This window comes from Fringilla coelebs (assembly GCF_963513975.1).
Source record: "Fringilla coelebs genome assembly, chromosome: 8".
Taxonomy (NCBI): Eukaryota; Metazoa; Chordata; class Aves; order Passeriformes; family Fringillidae; genus Fringilla; species Fringilla coelebs.
The window spans coordinates 21,473,748-21,497,725 of NC_140066.1; the positions used below are offsets into that span (position 1 = coordinate 21,473,748).

General features: G+C 37.6%; 1 protein-coding gene across 3 annotated transcripts in view; it reads left to right on the forward strand.

Moving 5' to 3' along the window:
- CPEB3 (cytoplasmic polyadenylation element binding protein 3) overlaps nt 1–23,978 on the forward strand; it is a 79,964-nt gene that overhangs the window by 50,907 nt on the left and 5,079 nt on the right. For all 3 annotated transcript variants that reach the window (XM_084210317.1, XM_084210319.1, XM_084210318.1), the window contains exons 5-9: nt 1,767–1,934; nt 3,739–3,828; nt 17,958–18,076; nt 19,369–19,483; nt 22,199–22,380. In XM_084210317.1, the coding sequence (XP_084066443.1) occupies nt 1,767–1,934; nt 3,739–3,828; nt 17,958–18,076; nt 19,369–19,483; nt 22,199–22,380 (674 nt within the window). The remainder of the gene's footprint in view (nt 1–1,766; nt 1,935–3,738; nt 3,829–17,957; nt 18,077–19,368; nt 19,484–22,198; nt 22,381–23,978) is intronic.

Here is a 23,978-nt window from a genome sequence, read left to right on the forward strand (position 1 = left end):
CAATCTCTGAGATATTTTCAGATTTCCAGCTTTTCAATGAGTGTTCTGATTTGATATTTTTACACAGTTGTAGTATTCTTCATTATTGTTTCTCTCATGCAAATGTTCTCTTTTATGTTGAAATGCATATGTTTATACATGGGCATGACGTGTTTGTCCATTAATGGAATATTCATCAAAACTTTTGTGTTTTATGCTCTGACCATTTCTGACAAGTCTTTGAAAGGTAGCAGCTCTACGTCCTTCTCTGATTGTGGCATTTACTCTATTTTTTATGTTGATGTGTAAATGCGCAGTAGGATTTTTACTTCAGTGGATTTTTTTGTCTGTAATCTCTTTCATTGTTTCAAATTCGTTATTATATTATTTTTAATCAACACTTTTCTGATGCCTGATGTTTGTAATTAAAAATCAGGCTGCTGTTGTGTGTCAGTGACTTTCCTGACTTTGTTAGCTCGTTTTCCCTACACAGGATTACTCCTTCTTTTTTTGATCTGTCCTTTGCTACTGGAGACAATTACTGATATTTTCAGTGTATATGTTTTTCTGATTGCTGTCCCTCTGTCTTGATTTTTCTCCTTTCCCCTGTTTTTATTTCCTTCACTTCCTGTGCTGTTAATACCAGTATGATACTAAACCATAGGTCTTGCTATGTCAATTTCATGTGATTCATTACCTTTGAATTTAATTATGTGCACTTACAAAAGTATAAATACATTTATTTTGTAATCAACCTTCCTATAAATTGTTTGTATCAATTAATTATAATTCCATCCCAGGGAGAAATCCTCCAGGGTATGAGGAGACAAGTAGCCTTTTCAGAGTTGAGGTGTGGTTCTTATTTATACATCTCTCTATGTTGCAGGATGTATTTTTCAATTCAGGTATAGGGAATTGTTAAATGCCAAAGATGGCAAGAGTTGCTCATATGCAGTCTTTGAATATTTTTTCTCTTCCTTGTTAATAAATCTGTTCTTAAGATAATGTGTGTATACTTTGTTATAATAGAAACAAGGTGCTATTGCATCAAATAGTTACAAATAAATTTTTTACTTTTCATTAACAAACTGCATAGCAGCCATTTATGTTGATTTTGCCTGTTCATTACTGAAAGGATATTTTAACTCAGTAACAAACAGGATGACAGGCTGTTCTAGCTAACAATGTTTTCCTTCAAGTGCAAGTTCTTTGTGGTTTATTTAACAAGATTTTTTTCTTGTTTGTGGAATCTCTTCACTTCCTGTTTAATATCCACAATCCAAAGCTTTTCCATATTTCCCCCCTACTTCAGCATGGGCCTGTGTTCCATGGAGGTGGAAGTGCTGCAGCCCTTGCTGTCAGGACCCTGTACGGCACTCAGAGGACTGTCCTGCCCTGCAGTGCAGTGGCTTGAGGGATCCTGAGATCATTCCTTCAAGATCTGTTATGGAAGGTGTAAATCTCTAACTGGTTTGAAAAGTAAATCTTGCAAAGGTTATTTCTATAGCTATGATACATCATTTCATCAGATAACTTGTTTTTAGTTTTTATCCATTCATGAGGGTTTGTTTTAAAGCTAAATCAGGTTTATTGTCTTGTAAAGGTAATACACTCTTGGAAAAATAGAAACAGTACTAAAGAACATGAATTGGAAAACTGGACCACCTAGCTGGTCCTTTAGTGCAAGTTCTGTTAAAGTGAAACAGCAAAAGGGAAAGTTTTTTTACTGAAATATTTCATTCTAGGGGAAATAGCATTGACTATAGATCCTACAAAATCTGTTCCAGGTCGGTCTTCACTGTTTCCTTTTGAGGATGGCTTCCTAGACGACAGCCATGGGGATCAGTCGTTATCCTCGGGTCTCAGCTCTCCGACACGCTGTCAGAATGGGGAACGAGTGGAACGCTACTCTAGAAAGGTGTTTGTTGGAGGTCTTCCTCCTGACATTGATGAAGGTACTGTGAATCACTTGCATTGCTGACATGTAGGAATTGGCTTCATATAATTACTATTAAAGAGGTGATATTTTCATAGAGGCAAATGGATTTTCCCAGGTGTGTCTCTTGTAGTGCTTGTGGCAGTGCTTAGAACAAACGCTCCCTGCCACCCCCTGCAACACCCGAGAGTTTACCTGATGTTCTCGTGTAGATGAGAAGAGATGGAGACAGAAGTGGCTGCCTAGCAGGTCTTCTGATCTGCATGTCTTCCCACGACTGTCAAGTGGGAAAGCTGAAAAAGGGAACTTAGTGGGTACTGTCTCTCCTCTGTAGTCTTTTCCTATTCTTGGATGTGGTTGACTTTAAAGACTTTCTTAATGGAGTTCTTACCAAAATACTGTGGGCTTTAAATAATCAGCTCTTATACCCAGCATGTATCTAGGGTTCAGATGATAAATATAGAGTAATAATATGGTTACAAAGTAATAACCTACTCAGCAAGGATGGTCAGAGTTTTTCTCAATCATTACCTGCTCTACTTTCATGTCTCTACAAACTTACTCCCAGACTAAAATCATGACAGTTTGTGGTGCATTTTTCATGGCTGGAATATAGCTGGAATCCACCACTGTCTAGCTTCAGTGGGCATACACAGGGAATTTGAGGATGCCTTATAATGAAATGAAGGAGATCTCTAATCTACTAATCTGAAGCCTAAACCATGTACAGTTTTAATGAAGAAATAGTGTGTGTTGCCAGTCTATGTTTACAAGCACCTCAAATACAGTTCCCACATCACACCAAGAGTTGCAGGGCTGTTGTATGGGGTCTGGTGGGTAATCTGGATTTGCAGCTGTAAGAAGCAGCAGCCCAACAGGGACAACTGATGTGCACACTGCTGGGTCACTCAGAGTCAAAATACATGCCCAGTCTGTCCTGTGAGGAAGTAACATGGTGACGTGGGAGCTGTCACCCGCTTTCCTGAGAGATCTCCTTCAGTAACCCTTTAACCTTCAGCTCTTCAGGTACACAACATGTGTGTTCTGTCTCCAGATGCTTGAAGTTCTGGCATGCAATTCATGGGGTCAGAGAAACTGGACACATCTCAAACAGCAATCCAGAAACTGTAAAACCCCACTGCCTTTTCTCCTGATGGCTTGTTCTGATTTACCTAACATCACATTAGACACGATTTTAATCTAATTCTTTCTTTAAAGTATGTTTAAAAATGCATTGACAAAATAAGATTTTTTTCAAAAGCAATTTAAATTACTATTTTCTGAAGGATTTGCATATAAAATAAAATTGTCCTATAGGATAGCTCGTGATGTGTGTTACATGGTGGTTCCAAGTTGATGCTTAAAAAGTGAAGAAAAAACTGCAGGCAGATTTCAAGAGAGATTTCCTGAAGGACCTGAGGAAGGTGAAATGCCCACAGTGCCATGACCTGCTGCAGCCTCTTTCTAGGGCAGGCTGCAAGGAGCAGCCGTGCTGACATGGAGCTCCTCCATCAGTCCCATGTGGCTGCATCTGACCCTGCTTTGTGGCTATAATTAGAAATAGACCGCAGCTGAAGCATGTTCACTTCTGATAGATCATGTTTGCTTTTAATCCTGCTGCAGACTTCCACTAGTGGAATGTAAAATCACTTTTTTAAGCAGCCATGTACACCACAGAGATGAAAAAATATTTAGGCATCTGCTTTGGAAATCATTGCAGTTTTCACTGTTTTTGTTTTGTTGGTTTTTAAGTAAGACCTTTTTACCTTGCCACTGTCAGTTTTTATGCCCTCTCTAAGGTGCCTCATTCGTTTTTTTTGTAGATGAGATCACTGCCAGCTTTCGTAGGTTTGGACCTCTTGTGGTGGACTGGCCTCACAAAGCTGAAAGCAAGTCATATTTTCCACCTAAAGGTAATTAGTCTAAAGCATACTTAAGAAGGCTGTTCTGGTGAAAGGAAATTACATCCACTATAAAGCAAAGTTTTGACTCTTTATGGTGAATTTTCTATCTTTCATCAAGCATATTTTCAGCCATTGTCTTGATGGGAAAAAATTTCACAATGTGGTTATTGAAATGTGCTCCTCTGTGTGTATTTCTTCAGCACACCTTGAACCCTTGAATTATGCCTTAATTTGCAGCACCAGTAGGTAGAATGCAAGTTGCAGAAATTTCATCGTTGATTCTGTTGTGGTTTGCACGTTGCCAAACGCATGGGAGTAAGAGAGGAAGTCCCTTGGATTGGGTCACTGGGTTGGGTGTGCAGTGTTCTGCAGGGAAGTGACTCCAGTGTGAGCTGTGAGCCAGGAGCTCTGCTCCTGCTTCACATCAGGGCGCTGGGGCACGGAACAGGCTCTGCTGAGAGGGCACCTGGGGTGGGCCAGAGTCTGTGCAGGTGGGGCAGCCTCTGATCAGGCAGCACAACGTTATGCACACCTGCTTTGGGTGAGAGAGAACAGCTTATGGGAAATCTCTTTGGGAGGGTTACTTGGCTAAATCAAACTGCTCTTGCTGTACCCAGCTCTCTCTGATTTTGTGCAGTACATTCTGCTCTCTTTCACATGTGCCTCTTGCATGTAGTTCCTGAGTTCACTCGTGATCTGAAACAGTACCAGGAAGTTGTACACAAGATTTCTGCTCTATATGCAAAGATTTTCATTTCTCATTGACCCTGGAAGCTCTTAATTGCTCATTAAGGCCACTGATTATTTTGGCAGAACAATGGGCTGTTCAGTCAGTGAACTAGCTAATCCTGAAATATTTTGATAGATATAGTTTGACTATAAAAACACACAAATAAAAGCCACCTTAATTTATTTGGAAGCTTAATTGCTGGAGGCAAAATAACACTGTGACAAATACTTGCCCTGTGAACAATATTTGGGACACTTAAAATCAGAAGATAAGCCCATACATGCTTCCTCTTTCCTGTTCATTCTCACCACTCAGCCTTGCTGTCAGCAGTTATGCAGCATCTGTTCTTGAATTTAAAAACAAATCAGACAGCCCCAAAAACAACAAAAAACACCCACCCCAAGCCCCAACCCTCCTGCAATATTCCTAAGGACAGCTGGTAAAATATATGCTTTTCTCTTTTTATGTTATTTTTAAAGATCTCTGGGGTCTTTCTGGCTAGTGAATTCTAATTGTGTGTTCACTTAAAAGTTTGTTTTAAAAAAGTAGAAAAGCTAGCTTCTCCTTGTCCTTATTATCTCTTCGTATTCTCTACTTGTTTCCCTTTTCTTTTTTTTTCTTCTTATTAATTCAGTAAGTAACTATTTGTTGAATTAACATGGGACTTCCAATTTTGATTTTGTTCTCTATGTGACTGTGGACTAGTTATGCCTTAACAAACTTGTAAAATGTTTTTGAGTAAGATCTATTTTAGCAGAAGACAAGGGAATGGAGCCTCACTTCTATTTTTGTCATGATTCTAATATAGGAAACAGCTTTCAAAGCCCCTGCCAGTTGCCCTGAACGTCTGTCTGAAAGTGCTAAACAACAGTCAATCCCAACTGTTCCAGATTTATTTATATCTGACTTCTTAGTTATCAGTCAGGGCTGCAGCATCAGACATCCTGCATGCCTGGCTCTGACATTCACTTACAGTCATGGTAAGCTCCGTAGGTCAAATGTACTTGATTTACTATGATCCCACACAGGCAGCACCTACACAGAAGACAGAATATTATTTGTAGGAGTCAGAGGGTAAAGTTTGAATGTCTGTCCTAAATTTTTCACAGCTTTTTGGTATTTTTTTTTCAATAAAGAGTACTTACTTTTCTAAGTTATTATGGAATCATTTTCAGAAGTACCACAATAAAACGTCTTCAGTGCTCATTTTGATCAGAAGTACCTTCAGACCTAAAATTTAAGTTGGTGGGCTTTGGTTTTGGATTTTTTTGGTTTTGTTCTACTGTTTTATTTTAAGCTGTTTTGGCACATTATTGGACATTTCCTTAAAAAATACAAAAAGATATTTGCAATTATGCTTGGTGCAAAATTCAGTGTGACTTATTCCACTGTCAAGTACTCATGAATTCAAATGTTTTCTCCCTTCATTTTTCTAGATGTCTTGTTTTCCATGTTGCATTGCTAGTCTGTAAATTTTGACAAGTCTTTCAAATGGAAAACATGTCCAAAAAAACAAAGGGCAAATGAAATAATAGAGGAGAGAATGAGCTGGAGTTTGTATGCTAGCAATCTTGAAAGAAAACAAGAAAAATGAATTCTTGGAGTGAAGTGGGCGTGATGCAGAGGCTATTGACACATTGATAAAGGCTGACCTTCAAGGCTTCTCCCAGCTCCTTGAATGTGCCCCAGAGGCAGTAAAATTGAGCCCTGCTCTTTCTGAACATATGTCATCACCTCCAGATGGACTCCAGTGTCCTTTTGATTGATGGCCTTTTCCATTACTGGAGGGTCAGATCATTGGGCAGTGTCTGGTCTTCAGCAAGGTTCAGGATTTTTGTCTGTTTGCTTTGTTAAGTGTTCACTGAGAGCTTTGGGGCAGACAACATCAGTTGGTGATGCCATAGGTCAGCACAGGCAGAGAAGTTTTATGCTGCTGCTGCTGCTTCACATCATGGTTTTCTCTCTTCACTTACATCCAGGTGGTGCAACATCCCCTGCAGTCCTGAGTGAATCAATACAAATTTCCAGTATCTACTTGTTGGTATAATTTATGGAATTTTGGAATATTTGCTATGCTGGTGCAATACATGAATTCCCTGTAGTCGGCCTGTATTAGGAGCACTCTGTTGGTATTCTTAGGGCTAGGAAGAGAGGGCTGCAGAAACCATTAGCCATGGCTAATCTTATCAAGCATGAAGTCTGAAAGATTAAAATGTTGCTTACAGTCTAGTGACTTCCACCAGCACCCACCAGCCCCCACCAAGGGCTTTATCTGGTTAGTTTAGTGAGTGAGTCAGGCCATAGATGTGTAGTCAGTTCCAGCAAGCGTTATTAGCTAATTTAGTAGTTGGTGGGCTTGATTAGCTTAGCTGCAGTGGCATGTAAGCTATCACTGGGACCAGCTGGAGTCCAGAAACATTCCTGCAGCACTGAGCTTGAACAAAGGTTTGCCTGGATTTGGCATCCTGAGCAGGATGGTGTCACCACAGGTCTGCTTAGGCACATTACCTCAGATTTAGCGCTGGGCCTGATGGTCATAAATGTTTGTGTGTGAAATGATGCTGAGCTGGGGTCTCCAGCACGGTGAGTAGCACCAGGCTTATCCCAGTGTGGGCTTAACAGTGCCATTTTGGATCTTGGGGGCTGGCACAGCTACACAGATGTATCTGCAACATATCCCTCATGCACATCATTGCTATCTGTATATTCCAGGTTTTCCTGTTTTCCCAGATAGTCTCAGGGTTTGTTACCCTTACTGAATCTTGCCTGATGTCAGAGAATACGCTGATCAGTGTTTGTGAAATCAGTCTGCCTTTGTCAGTGTTTGAGTTTGGGCATTGTAACGGCAAACCCAAAATCATTCTGTAGATCAGGCACAACTTACCTTACCTTGGTTGCCAGTGAGTTCCATATTTAGGTTGCTGAGAGAACAGGGATGCTCTTGTCACTGAAAGTGAATATTGTGCACTTGGGCAAGAGAAGCTGCCAACAGCTGACAATGTGTGGAAGAGGCTCCTATTTCTACTTCTGAGCATCTGCATTGTTGCCTTAACATTTCTGTTTACCCCTCCTGTGCATTGTAAGCTTAGCACTATGTTTGTATGTTTGTGTCATGCATGAGGTGGTTTTTAATGCTTTGCCTCTGAATAAGGCCAGTTCATTCCCATTGCCTGAGAAGTCTTTGGATTACTTCCTTTGGCATCTGTTTGGATATGTTACTAACTGAACTGGCAAAATTATAAATGCCATGTGTTGGTCTTGGGTAAGCAGATGCCCAGTTCATAATGTTTACTTGGCTTTCACCCCAGAATTTGGGAATTAAATGTGGTTTTTGTTAAAGTATCTTTTGAGTGTCTATGAGACATTTAGAAATAAAGAAATATGTATTAAAGGATGCTGTCAAACGTAGTTGCACATTACCATGTCACAGTCTATTTATCTCTGGCAAAATCCAGATAATTCATGTTTTATTTAAAAATAAATTGATGGGGTTTTCACTTATTTGCTGGTGTGCTGAATTAAGCAATGCTTATGCTAACTACAGTAATTTTTTTCTTTCTTTTTTTTTTTAATAAACAGATGGTGCCAACTGTTTCAAAAACATTTTTTTCAGCTGTTTTTTCTTTAACAGATTGCTAGCTTTAAAACAACTTTTTAAAAACTCGTTACTGGCTTTTCCTTATGATAACTATGATTTTTCTAGTAATCACTTAGAAATGCACCATGTGTTTTAAAATGCCAAAAAATATGCAAAACTTCCTCCTTTTTTTTTTTTCATTTAGAAAGATTGATATTTGGATAGAGATGAGAATTAGAGTGAGAAAATGAAGCACGGAAGAGCTTGAAGATAGGATAGGTTTGGGAGGGAGGAATGCTTTGGCTTTACAGTTGATTCAGATGTGTGATGCAGCAGTCTGATCCTTTTGTGTTTTCCCAGTTCTTCAGTTTGTTATGCTGTTATCTGATAAAATTAAGCACATTTGTCTCTACTGCTCCATATGGGACACTAGGGTGAGGGAGATCTCATGAAAAACAAAACAGTGTAAGCAAAGTTGCACAAAGTAACATGAAATGATTCTCTTCTCATGCTTTAATTTAAAAACAATTGGTGGGACAGACAGTGTGAGCTTCACTGATTGTCTCCCAAGTACTGTTTAGATGGAAACACTGTTGTTGTAGTCTTTTGACTGATCTTGATTTCATGGATGAAGACCATTTCCATAGTTAATTCCATTGCCACTGCAGTGGCAGTTTTTGTTTCTGCCAGAGGAACAAGAGTGAACAGTTGCAAGGAAAAAGTATGGAATCCTAATTCCAATTTCATTAGTTACATTCACAAGAAGGTATCTGGTTTGTGCAAATACAGCAGTCTATTCTAGAAAACTGCCTGCTTTGGCTTAACTGATCAAACATGATACCAGCACAGTCCAGCATGAAATGCTGAGCCAATTTTTGTGTTTAAAACACTGAAGTGAGAGATGACAATATTTGTTAGAATGGAAACTGACAGTCCCTACCCAGAGTTACATTGTATGGCACAGAGTGATTCTGCAGTGTCAGTCGTTGTACCCACTGACATCTGAGGCCATGTCTGTAATTTGTAGTCCCTGTGTCTTCCCACAGCAGGGCAGCATCATCCCAAATCAATGCAAGTCACAAAATGTGTGGTGGCAAAATGCAGTACACACTCATGTGCTCTTCTGTAGCTGTGTGACTTTAGCTTGCTTTTGCAGAGAATTTTCTTGAAGGTTTTTGGTGACTTTTGTTTGAGCCTCCCTTTTTTAAGCTCTTAACACTGTTTCCTGTCTTGTCCTAAATGTTTGAGGATTCAAGGTGGTGTACTGATAATGATGATTTTTAAATACCTGTCTTTGAGACTGCTGTGCCAGGTATCTAAGAGCATTCAAGGAGCTTGCTTCATGTAAGAGAATTTCTGTCTCTAAAACGATGCCATTCACAACTTCTTTTTCTAGGGGAAAACAAGAATCTGGTGAAGCAAAATACAAAAGTATTTTTGAGCCATCCAAGCCTAGGCAGAACAAATCTGATTCTGAAGCAGCATTGCAGGATTATTCTCTCGCAGCTTTCATGTTGCTTTCAACAGATCCTACTTTCTTTCAGAATTGCTAGGTTGCTGTAGAAGAAAGCTCAATTTTTAGCAAGCATTTAAGTATTTTTCAATAATTTGAACATATGTAAGTACATGAAAAGCTTTCCATGTTTATCTGTAGAGGTAGCAGGACCACTTTAGTCAAATGGAAGGAGTTAAATATTTGTCTTATTCTCATTAACCTCTCCTAAAACCCAAGTAGATTTTACTGTGGGTTGTACATGTCACCCTTCCCCAATACTATTTTTATATCTTTTCTTTTGTTTCATAAATGGAGATACAGGAATTGATGTCTAAGTATTATGGGCTTCAGGATAAAAGCTGTCCTTTGAATAGTGTTTAAGTCGAGGACTTAGTATTATTTTGTGCTTTGTAGTAACTTTTGCTATCTTGTTTTGCTAACAATTTAGGAAGCACTAAATTATCCTTTCAAATCATTGAAATATGTTGAAAGGATTGTTGCAGGTGGTGGTACAGAGACAGATTCTGTACTAGCATTGCAGCATATTCATTGTTCTGATGGTCATGTAAAAAGTTGTTCCCTACTCCCACACCCAATCAGTTGAAATTATTTAATGCATTAAAAACTTGTGCTTTCCTCATGGAGTCGTACAGGCATTATATTTATAAAATTATGTATTTGGTTCCTAGGATCACTTCAGGGATTCTACCCTTAAAATAATGATGCAGTAGTTTAAAATTGGTGCAAGATCATTGGAATACAAACATCATAAATTTATCAAAGGTAATACCCCTAATTATATTTGTGCTCTCTCAAATCAGAGGTTAGGACTGACAGTGTGAGTATTTCAAGGGCTGGATATGCTGAGGGTGCCTCTGCCCAAGGCAGTGCATCTGCCTCTCTCTGGTCTCAAAAGCTTGGAGCAGCTCAGAGCTGCTGTTTCCTTCAGCTGTCTCAGTGCTGTGCTTGGCAGATTGTGTCTACTCAATACCCTGCAAATCCTGGTTTTGGGACCTACAGTGTATCTGACTACTGATTATACCAAGAGTGTAAGCAGTAGTCAGCTGTATGCCTGTGGAGGCTGGGCTGTTTCATTAGTAAAGATAAATACATCATTTTTTAGAGGATTTGGTAAGTCCACTATTTTTGGTTTTCATATGCTAATCTGATCTCCCAGGGACATGCATACTCTTATTCACCAGAAACAGTTTCAGATTTTCTTTGGTTTTGGGAGGAATTTGTTGTTCAACATAATCCAGTTTTGGAAAAAAATACTTCTGTTATTAAGAAGGGTTTTTCAAGCTGCATCTTTTTCTTACAGTCAACAAAGACAAGAAATTTGAACAAGCCAGAACCTGAAAACTATCCACATGAACATTCAAACTGGTTATTAGCAGCACCATAGCAGCAAATGACAAATTGATTACTTGATTAAAAGAAGGGAAGTCAGAGCTTAGTGCTGAAGCTCTACGTTCTGCCTTTAAAAATGTTCTACAGCTCACAGGAGAGTTACAACTATACAAAAATCAGAAAATATGTTACTAACTTCATCTGTGCAAATGACATGGGGTGTCTTTTCTTTTTGATTGAAGCTTTGCTTTGAAGCTCTTGACAACAGTCCCAAATATTTTGGGATAAGCAGCAAGTGCTGCTTGCTTTCTTTTTTAAGAAAAACATATAATTTAAAGTAAAAACTATTTTTATTGTAAAACCCAATATCAAATTTAATTTAAATGAACTGAAATCCAGCTAGCCTGGATTTTTGAATCAGTGCTTTCTTCCTCTGAATTTTTTACCCGATGCTGATACTGTGTTTGAAATAGAAGCTGAAATCAAGCAGAGCATTTCTATTTCTGTAGAATTTTTCCACGTTAATGTTTGTTGGAGTAGGACTGGAAGATGGTTTTCTTGCAAAGAAGAGTAACAGGTTTTGTTCAAACTTGGAAATAGATGTCTCTTGAGCCATCTGGTAGAGTAAAAGCAGCAGCAGCAGACCTGACCCCCTCCAGATGATGACCATGAGCTGCTCTGCCTAGAGCAGTCACCACTGCGTATTGCCCTTGAAAATCAAAATTTTAAAAATCCAATTCTGAATTTAGTTGGGTTTTTTTATATTTACTAATTTGAATGCTTTTTTTTCATGCTGCTGACTCAGTAAACTCACAAAGATAGCTTCCATCTCATCAAATATTTATTCTTTCTCATATGAAATCCATGTGACTACTCTTAGAACTACAGTAACCAAATTGTATATTAGAGCCTTTCTTTTATATCCTTTAATTCTGATTTATAGCTGCTATAGATCATGTTGCAGTCTGAAGTCTGATGTTGAAAATGGCTGTGACCTTTGAAAGAGGAGACAACACTATAAATTTGCTGTTGCAATGTTTTACACTAGTCTAGAAGTAAAATGCCAGATAAAGACAGACTTTAGTATGCCTGTGGAATATTCTTTTGGTTTAAAAACCACCAGAAAAAAATCCAAGTAATTTATTTCAGTCTTTTCTTTTTTAATACAGGTGGGTGGGAGTATTTTCATTACAGGACAAACTGAGATGGCATATGTATACATTTCTTTTGGGCTTTTTTTATCCAAGTGGTGAAAGTAAAGTAATGATGGAAAATCTTTCTGCTTTCTGACATGTTTTGGAACTGAAAAGACTTTATAAATCTTTAGCTGCGTGTATTTACTACAGCACTATAGAAATGCTGTCCTTTCTGCTGAGAAAACATTGGGGCACCTCTCCCATGTCCCACAGATAATGCATGTCTAGAAAGCAGAGGTTCTGTGGGGATTGGGTTTCTCCTTCTACTTCAATTGAAGATGTGGAGAAAAACACTCTGTAATACTTATGACAAAATAGAAGGTTTCTGTTTTCTGTTATTTGTGATATGGTAAGATCATTATCAGTAAGGGTTAAGTGTTAGTTTCAGTTCTTTTGGTGGTCTCATGATGTGGGCTGTTTAGTGCTAAGACTGGAATTATGAAGACATGCAATTTATGTTACAGAAGCTACTGATACAGAACCTCAGTTTTCATACAGCTCTTCTCTATGACCCACTGCTGACTTCTCTTGTTATGTCTCCTGTCTTCCATTTGACATGTATGCTTCATTTTATTGCTATTAAGATTAAGGCTCCAATTATTTTTCAGTGTAACTGAGGATATGGAGTACAATCCTTGAATTAAAATCAAACAAACCCTTCCCCAGTACCTGTCTGTAATGTGGCATAGGAGGAATTTCTTACATATCACAGCAGCCAGACTTTGTCTGGTATTCATGAAAAACATGCAAAAATGTAAATGTGCAGAAATAGAGTCACTGTAAGATTCTAGACTGTTCCTATTTCTTATACACCTTTTGTTTTTTAGAGAAAAGAATCAGCTGACAGGGTCAAACACTGCCATATAAAATTAGACTGACTAAAAGAAATTAATCTTTGCAGCCCTGACTAATACATAATTTCACTCTTCTGCAATAGCTAAGTGAGATTACAGCCTTTTCTATTTTGAGGTTTCTTAAGTATTTAAAGCCTTTGAAGTTTTTTTTGAAAATGCAGTCATGTCACTGCAATGTTTAAAGGAAAGTCTGCAGTTTTTTTAACACTTCGGATTTTTATTTTTCAAAAATGAGTTTAATTTTTAATAGTAGTTTCATCTTTGGATTTTGAAATGTGTTTTATTCATGTTCAAAGCATCTTCTAATAAGATTACTAAGGTGACTTTGAGCAATGACCCTTGTCATCACATTAACTGATTTAGAAATTTGGTTCACACTGTTTCTAAATGTTCCTTTCCTGTGGGATTTTAAAACAACTTTATTCTAAAAGTTCTAGTAAATACCACCATAATTCAGCTCAAAACTATTTCTTTAAATCTAGTAAAAAAAAAGAAAATGAGAAAGTGAAATATATATTTCATGAAAATGTTAAGTCTATTTAATTTACTTCTTTGAGGCAGCCATCTCAACCATCTAAAACTAATGCTAAAGAAATTACACTAAAGATTAATTTTTTTTGCCATCCTTTTTTTTTTTTATAATATGAGGTAGATTTATATATTGAAATACTTCTATAAGAAATCTGAGGTCGATGCTAGATTTTCTTGTAATCCTGAAGCTTACAAAAACATCAGAAGAGACACTGTCTAAATGGATGAAAGTTGTACCTCGAAGGTAGTTCAGCTTGTTTCAAGCAGAAGTGGTCCTTCCCTTTTGCAGATGAAATCAGTGCATGTGACTACCCAAAGATGTTTCTGACTTGCTATGCACAATGTAAAGAGGAAGTTCTTCTCTTCATTCTCTTAATTCTGCCACCCATCCTCAGTGTTATCAAGCTGAAAACCTGTGACCCTTAGATTATGATTCCTGTATCTGATTTTGCAAGTGGGCTGAATTTTGGGAAGTATGGATTTCAGATCAATTACATATGAAATCAATAGATGATATGCAGACATGTGACATGGAGATTCAAATACTCTTTGACCTTATATATAACTCTTTATTACAGTATTTCACTTTGTTTGAAAAGAGCCCAGATTCTAAGAACCAGAAATAGGTTAATCTTTCCCTGTTGGCTATGTAACATTTGCATGCCAAATGCTGGCTTTGTACCAGAAGACTCAGCTCATGGTTGATGCATCTGAACAACAATTTATCTACTGTTGTTCTCAAATGCAAGAACTTAAATTATTAATTACATTGAGTATTCACAAGTTGAGCATAAAATGATACCCTTCAGGTATTATAATAAAATGGAACTAATTCACAATTAACTGAAATTCTGAAGAAAAACTCTTGATTAAACTCAGTCTGCTCTGGACTTCATTAAGTGAGAGATCTGTACTTTTACTCCATTAGTACCTTTCTGAAATATTCCTGTACCACTGAGTAACTAGAGACTGTCCAGATAACCTTTACTCTCACAGTGTTTGTAATGAATCACTTCTACTGAACAGAGTATAAAAATTCTAATGTAACAAACTTTGTTCCTACCTTCTCCCATGGGTTACAAAATAGTCAGTGATTTCCTTATACTCCACCAAACTGTGCCCAACCATGGAGCTGTAAAAGGAAGGTGTTACCAGATTTAGAAGAATAAAAGAAAACCTTTTCTCTTTGTAAACATGCTCTTTTCACGAATGCTGTGAAATGCAGTCAGGCTTTTTCTGGTAAGCTATGGCAGGCATGAAGCTGGATAATCTTTAACTCTTGAGAAATTTTTGCTTTAGGTCTTTTCTCACCAACTCTGCTAGCTGTGGCTTGCTAAGCTGAATGGTGTCCTCAGGGTCAGTAAGTTTATTTTTCTCTCACATGCCTAATACATATAATGCAGATTCTGCTATAATAAAGATGAATGAGTAGTTCCTTTCAGTTAATAACATAAGGAAAGGTGAGCAGAATATATACCTAATGCATTATTAGCTAAAATTCCAGTATGACTGCCTGTAATTTGTACCAACACACCAGTTTTTAACATAAAGTATGAATATCAAAATCTTCTTTTATTAGAAAGGCAGAACAGGCGCCTTAATACGCTTTCCACCTAGCATGTTGTTTTGAAGAAAGAGGTCACTGAAGCCTTATTACAAACTGTGCTTGCAGTAATACAGAAAGATTCCCATCATTAGAGAAGATATGCCAATGTTCATATTAATTGAAATAAAGATTTTTTTTTTCCTTACTGTTTAGGCTGGCAAAAATGCATTTGCCAGACTGCAACAACTTCATTTAGCTCCAAGTGTATCTTGCATTTCAAGTGGCAACCTTGTTTCGAGTTTGTGGGACACAGTGTATATGCCAAATTTTTCAGTTTATTCTCAGCAAGGTTAACTGAAATTAGACCAACTGGACTAAATTACTCTTTCATATGGAAATTGTGTCACTGTTTAGATGTCAGAATAGGACATGTACAAAGGAGCTTAGTTCTTACACTGCTTTCCATAAAATAATCAATCTTGGAGTTCAGGGTCAAGGATCTCCTAGGTTGGCTCCATAAACTAGGGAAATTAATTTTCTCCTTATCCTGCCTCTGCTGTACCCTTTGAAAAGTTGTAGTGACTTTTCTTACACCAAAACACATTGTTGCCTTTTCCCAGAGAATTCCAATGTTTTTTGGCAGCATTACAGTGATGTGTTGCACCAACAGCAGAGGAGAAGCTGGATTGCTTCTCCTCTGCCTAGAATCCAAATATCTGTGGATAGAGAGTAGTCAGCTGTAATCAGGTTGCTGGTTTTTGAGGCCTCACATATCTTGCCTGTTTTACTTTATGGAATGTGAGGCAAGGGCAGTCCCTTGAGCCCTCAAACCTTTGGAGTGTGCGGTCACGTAAGAAAGGAGCACTGCCAAAGTTTGACTGCAAACTACTACCACAGTGTGCTACCAAAATTCTGCCATAGGGCATTAAAATTTTGAGGTTTATCAAATCTTTTACTTCTCAGGGAAAAGAGATGCTTTTAAAAGTGATACGATATTTGTGAAGCACGGACAGGAGAGCATGCTAAAGCACACAATGGGGGAATTTGAAGAAACTTTCAGCATCTGCTAAATTGCACCTAGTGTGTGATAATTCTTTACTCAATGCCAATTTTGGCATAGGTATTTTCCAATTTAATTTTTTTATACTGGAACCTGAATTCGAAGTGCATGTTCTGCTAGAGAGTTCCAATCAAATGAAGTGCATCCATGGAATTACATGTTTTCCTGGATGAACAAATAGATGCAGCTCTGAACAGTGGCATTGTGATGAGAGGGTAAGTCTTCAGTAGTAGCAATGCCTAGAACTGCTCATGGGAAAAGCTGCACCTTTCTGAATTTAAGGTTTCTGCATCCCTATGTGCTTCTAGAAAATGAGTAAAAATACCTTTAACTTTGGCAGATATCTTTCTTGACCATATCAACTTCTATGGTCTGAATATTATCTGATGTTCTGTTCGTTTTTCATTTTCATGTAATCTTTGTTACTCTTCAGTACCAGAAGTCTTTAAATGATTGGAATAGATGTGCAGTTACCAGGTGTTGAAGTAGTGCTGGACATCATGTCATGCTAGTCCAGCCTCCTCCTTTTGCAGGTTAGCACAAGGCTGCTCTGTAAACAGCCTCCATGTCTTTGGTGGATCCTTGCCTGCAGCAGGAGAATGGTTTATTCACAGGGGTCTAGAGCAGTGAGGAGCTTTCACCTCACTGAACTTCATGGCAGGCTCTAGCCCCAGGTTAGAAAACTGAAACCTCACCAACTTGGACTAATCTTCTAATCTAGCAACCAGAGAAAAATAACAAGTATCTGTTTGTTTACCTTAAACTGTTAGGGGAAATTATGATCATATCATCTACTGTACCCCCAAAGGGTGGTCAACTCCAACTACCACAGATGTAACCCCTCACTATGACCTAGAAACCCCCCTGAAAAAAGACACACAAGTGGCAAATCACAAAGGTGACACTCAACACGTTCACATGGAGAAAGCTGTGCTGTAGTGACAGTGGAGCAGAGAAGCAGGGCCTGCTCCATGGCCAGGCAGCTCCAGTGATGCAGCAGCTGTTGTTACCTGGCTTTGCTGAGTGCAGAGTGCTGTATTAGTTTCACTTCTCAGGTAGCAAAGCATGGCCTGCTTGGGTCAACTCTTCGTGCAGATTTAACAGCATTAAATAGAACTCCATAAAGTTTTCTTGGCAGCTGCATTCAGCAGAGCACTGAGTGTTACTCACTTAGGTGTACTGGCTAATTTAAAGTCCTAAAATTCTGAATCACATGAAACAATTTTAGTAGACTTTCTTCTTTCTTTTGAACTGCTTCATTTAAATACTAGGAACAATAGCAGGCCTTTTATTAATAATAAAGCACAAAGCATGTTGTTCTTTTTCACTGGACTTAGTGAACATTTTTTTCATATTTAGGTGTGTATGCATAGAATATTTTCTTGTTTACCTGTCCACTTTCTTAGTCCTTTCTTCTAGAGTTTATTAATTGTATATGGTTAGTAGAGATTTTGTGCCTCCATTGTAAGATGTTAATCACTGATAAATAGCTCCAATGCAGCTGTTGGATAATAGAAACCCTCATTCACCAGCCTATATTCTCACTGCTCAGAATAATTCATTAATCAAATAAACATCCTCAGATGCAGCAAATACTCTTGTCTCTGTTCTGAAATCAGTACTGTGGGGCTCTGTAATGAGGGGATACATTCAGTGAATTTAATTTATGAATGCAAACTATCAACTTCAGCAGTTATTTGTAATGTGTATATTTTATCCACTTCTCTGGCTTGTTTGTTTAAAAATGTTCTAGAAATTAATCTGTTACTTTTCTTTCTTGTGCCCTTATTGTTTCCAAGGTTACGCCTTTCTGCTGTTCCAGGAAGAAAGCTCTGTACAAGCTCTGATAGATGCCTGTCTGGAAGAAGATGGAAAACTCTACCTATGTGTGTCAAGTCCCACAATCAAGGATAAACCAGTAAGTAGCTTATGCCATGACAGTTATGCTGGTTGCTAACCCATTTGCTGTTACTCTTTTCAGATAATAAATCAATAAACAATATTTAGAGTTAATTATTTGGCATTTCCTGTTTCTGACCTTGCTGTTGCATTGAATTGATTTCCTGTATCAGCATAACATGGCTTTAACATTTGCTTTTTTCTGATAAATGCCATGTTCAATTAACTTTTATATTTGGTACTCCTGGTATGCTTCAGGAGTATGCATCCTTTTACAGTGTTAGCTGTAAAACAATGGATGGTAATTTTTCATCTATTTGATGAAAAGAAACCCTTATGTGATGAAATGAAGAAACTTAACCCTGCCAAATTAAGATCCAGATAGCATCAAATCTCCCCTGTATTTTGTTAGGTTTTTTTAATTATTATTTTTTATGCATTCAATAGCTAATCAATTTATAATTTAGGCCTCATTTACCTTATAGAAACTATGGGGTAAAATCAACTACTGCAGACAGCTATAGCAGAATAGAAGACATACAGTAGCCTGTCTTTATTGTTCACATCTCTGACATTCTTTAATGCTGGTCCTTTTTTGTGCCTATAGAGATAAACAAATGAGGTGAAAACTGCAGGCAAATAAGATAAAAAATGTGCTGCCTTTTGAAAGTACTATTAAAAATCTTGGAGAGATGAATGAACAACTCAGGACTGCAGCACAGTGAGCAGGCTTGTGTGATTCCTAGGATCAAAAAGTGAATTGATGAACAGCTTTATCTAAATAACTTCTGAGCAGATTTTTTTCTGTTTAATCTAAAGATTTCTTATCAACTGTGTTGCTTGCTGCTCAACAGAATTAGGAATTCACATATTATAAAAATTCCTTTTGTATCAAAGCACAGAAATTAATTTTATCCTCTCCTATCAGTGCTTTTAAATTTGTGGATCACTGTATGTGATTTCAGGAAAGCCAGAAGCCCAAACTGCAACTGCAATTGCACATATGCTCTGAAAGCCCTTTCACAGGTTCCTTCCTATGATGGCGATTAGGGGCAGGGAATTAATGAGTGTAGGAGTTTGTGACAAGGACATTTAACTCAAGCCTGGCCTCTAGAGGTGATAAATGAGTTGTCCCCCTTCTTTCAGATACTTAGATAAGATACGTTCTCAAATTGTCTTGGTTCTTAAAAAACCAACTTACTGCTTTTGAAAAGTTCAAATTTTGTATTTAATTATTGGAAGATTTGGCATGTTTTTCTTAATTTTAATTAAGTGGCCAAGTTCCTCTGCTAAAAATGATCCTTAATACAGGTGCAAATTCGACCTTGGAACCTAAGTGACAGTGACTTTGTGATGGATGGGTCTCAGCCTTTGGATCCAAGAAAAACAATCTTTGTTGGAGGAGTTCCACGGCCTCTCCGAGCTGGTGAGTAGAAGGAAAATGTAGGACATGAAGCAGATTAGGTAGAAAAGATGAGGAAAGAAAAATAGCATCTGTAAAAGATCGGAAAATGGATTCTGCGTTTTCCAAAGATCACAGCTTGCTTTTTAAGACAAGGAATATCTTCCTGTTTACAAAATACCAACAGTGAATATTTTTTATCTTTTAAATAGGTTACTAATTAGGATTTCCAGTAGAGAGTTTTCCCCAACTTTGCATAATATCCTGGAACTTGGCTGATTTTTTGTAATGTAGACCATCTTAATCTGAACCCTGATTTGTTTGCTGAGGTGCAGACTTTCCTTTTCCTTTGACTAGAAGACAAAGACCAGACCCTTCTCCCAGACCCATTCCAAACCAATTCCAACCTCAGCCCTATGATTTCTGTTTCTCTTTTATTCAACCTTAATTCTTCTGTGGAGCTATGGACATGGCCTCTCAGCTATTGTCCCAAAAAAAATTTCTCCCAGCCCAGGTCTCTTGGTGGCCTCACATGGAAGAGCATTTTCCAGACTTATTCCTTATGTAACTTCCCTCTCTCAATTTTTTTTCTTCATCATTAGCTCTTTTTCTTCACTTTTACTTGCAGAGCCATAGACAAGACTCCTTAGCTTTTGGCCAGAGGAAAGATTTATCCCAGCCCAGGATTCCTGGCAGTCCTCATTTTGTTTTGAAGGCCCCATTTGAGCACTGCTTCCAATTGTAGCTCAACCCTAATTTCTTTCTTCTAAATTCTGACATTTTTGGTGAGCCAATGACAAAGCCATGAAGCAATTTAAAACATTTCTCCTAGCCAGTTCTTTTGGCAGCCCTCACTTCTGTTTATACTCCCTTTCCAGCCTCACTCCAAGGCAGCTGCATGGTTTGTCTTTCTCATCCTCTCAACCCTAATCCTAATCCTGGGAAACTGTAGTAGACAACCCCTCTCTGTCACTGTCTGGAAGACTTTCCTTGTACTCCTCAGTTTCCTTCAGCAGCCACTTTGCAGCCCACTGGAACTTCAGCTCCTCACTTTATATTTTGCCTAATCCTAAATCTGTTGGGAAGCTGTACCAACATCCCCCAGCTATTGCTGACAGTAAGATTTCTCTTATTCTGTTTCTTGGCAGCTTTCACTTTCTTCACCATCTTAAAATAAGGCCCAACTGTAAGGTGGTAATTATGTAAATAGTAACAATTAAACCTTAGCTCATTCCTAATGAGTGCCTTTATAAAACTGTATGCCATTTGGCCTGTCATAGATCACATTTGAAATGCATTACATTTGAAAACTGATGCCTTTTAAATAGGTAACTTCTCCAAAGCAGATAAACAGTTTCCATTTCTTCTTGTTTGCAGCTTTAAAGGTCAGATACAGAAGTTTTCCTTAAGATATTTGAACACAGCCTGGTTTCCTTACCCTGGAATCCCTAGATTCTTTGTCTAATGGCAAGAGTAACTTAGTGGAGCAACTATTGTAATTGTGTTCATGATGTTTATTCTGTACTGTCACTTTCTGAGATCACTACCCAAGGGATGATTCCAAATCATTAGAAAGCAGAAGAATCTATTAATCCCTACATTATGCTGGTAGTTTTTCCTTACTCCTTGGAGCAGAATATTACCTGGTTTGGTAGAATCAGTCAGACATTGCTTTTGCAGTTTGCTTGTTGCAAATGGACAAGTTAGCATACTGTCTTCCCTGCACAGAGATTTATACAAACACATATGCCTAGTCAAATTACTAATGAGAATTTTGGGAGAACTATGGGTATTTAAATGTTCAGTATTTGTGAGTTTAAATTTTATTTTGGGTAGTTACATGGTAACTTGCTACAGAAAGTGTTTTCACACATTAGTACAAGAAAATGGCTGACTTGGCAGGGCCTGTACAGGTCTCAGTTCTTGCACTGTCCACCTGACAAATTTGTTGGCCTGTGAGGTTTTACAGAGAGCTTGGCTCAGTGGCGATAGAGCCTTGCACACTTTACATGGCTCTTCCCTGCTTTCTTCAGCCTCTTTACTACTTCCTTCAGTTCTTTCCCTAACTTTACTTCTGTATGTGTCCCAGCCTGTCTGATTTTATGAATTATATATATATATATACTCAACCTGTCTGATTTTATGAATGATATTTATAACTTCTTTACATTTATTGTTAACATCATAAAAGCAACAAACCATTTCAAAAGATCCACAAGCAAGATAATGTTCTACCAAAATACTGTTTTAAATTGTATCTATAATGTAGGTTTGCTTTAGCTGCAGGGACTTTGGATGTTTCATAGATTTTTGTTTCAAATGTGAAGCACATCTTTGATATCTTTTGAACCTTAGTATTTAGGGCAAAGTATCAGATTCTAAAAACAGGAATACCTCTAAGTGATCTTACATGTAAACTAGTATTAAAAAGCCTACCAAATACTAGAGCTTTAATATGCAGTATTGTAAATTCTTGTTCATCCAATACCTATTTTAACAGCATAACTCTGCATTTTTTTCATACTTCAGCCACATCAACTTTTTGCAGATTCTGTTTTTTTGCCTTTATATTTTACTATAATTCATGTAAGGTTGATTGAATCTGTGTTTCACTTTGGAATTCTAGACTTTGGAAGACCCATCTGATAAGGCAAATGGTGCTTTTTTAAATGCAACAATCCAAATGCGACACCATGATTTATGTTAAATCTATTATATTTAACAATTGACTTCTTGCAGTTGAATTGGCAATGATTATGGACCGTTTATATGGAGGTGTCTGCTATGCTGGCATTGATACAGACCCAGAGCTGAAGTACCCAAAAGGTGCTGGCAGAGTGGCTTTCTCCAATCAGCAGAGCTATATTGCTGCTATCAGTGCTCGCTTTGTCCAGCTCCAACACAATGACATTGATAAACGGGTAAGTAAAACAGCATGGAGCACAATGGTTGTTACCAGAATGTACAGGAATTTAAAAAATCTTTATTAGAATTGTGTTGGAGAACATTAAGTTCTGTTCTTCAGATAAAATTTGTCAATTTTTTTAAAGCTTTTTTAAATATCTAAAGCAGAGTGAAAAAATACTTTAAACATCTTAAATAACTGTTTAGTGCTAAACCCAGCAAATAGTTGAGTGTAAGCTCATCTGTCCTTGGTTCCCTTTTGAATTCCATAGGTCAAATTCCATAGCATTTCCCAGCTTTTTTCTCCTTCTTTAGACGTCTGCTCGTTGTGCATCAGTGGCTTTAAGTTTAATGACTACTTGTGTAGCTTCTGACAGTTTTGCTATCATTAGCATTTTCTGTCAGTGTTGTAGGTCTAGAGTTGAGGTCCTTAAAGCACAGGTTTATTGTAATTAAAATAGGTAATGCTGACCTCAAAAGTCTTCTGAATTATTTAACTAAAACCAAATGCCAAGAGATGCTTGATAGGCAGAAGGGTGAGAAATGAGATGATTTTTTTCAGTCCATATTAAATCCCTAAAGGGCTTTTCAAATATGGAGTGAAGTTACAGTATTCACTGAAATTTGACTTGAACACATTAAAATAAAGCATTACTTACTTTCCAGTTGTTTTTTTTTCCTTTAGACCTTCTGTCTTCACCTCTTGATTACATATACAAATAACACCCATGTCGTGAGGTCTCTGCATTTAGAATTATTCAAAAGGACACATGGCATGGATTGCTGCTATGTATTTTTCTGATAGGGATGGCTTGTTTTTTCCTTAATCCAGTGTAAATGGTTTCTTCAGAAATCAGTTTAACAGGCACTGGGTGTGTCTGTTATGTGCAGTATGCATATAAATCTGCACAGCTGCAAAGTTCAAACTATTGTGACTTTGTCTTTACAAATCTGAATTGTACTTTTTGTCAGTTTCGAGGAGGTCATGGAGTTCTAAGTCCTCAAGCAATTTGTTTATGGTGCTTTACACCATATTACAATAACTAAGACAAGGCCATTCCTAAACATTTCTTGTCCATTAGATTCTGAAAAATATACAGAGAGATTGAGAAGATGACTTTTGGAGTCTTAATCACACATTGAACCCTTTGAGATTTATATATCAGCCATGCTTGCTAGAGGGTACTTTCTAAGCTTTAGGCTAAAGCCACAAAAAGTCACTAGCTAGTAATTTTTTTCATCAGTCTGTTCTTTTTTTCATTTGGTGGACTGATAATTTAAGTTTATTTAGTTATCTTTTATCTATTTTAAAAATAGATTTGTCTGTGAGTTTGAAGAAGTTTGAAGTCTCTTAATGAGTCCTTAAATTTTAATCTAATAGATTCAAATCTCTGAACTACACAGCCAACTTTTAAAAAATTATTTCACTAGTAACCAATGCAAGAAAGGATGAGAGAGAGAGACAGAAAGAGACTCTATCTGGGACCTTCACAATTCATGCTTCGGAAATTTGAGTAGGTGGGGATCTAGAGCTGTGCTGGACATTAGACCTGCTTTCTTCCAATTTCATTTGAGACAGTGCTGTTTTATTTTACATGATGCTTCTAATTTTAGT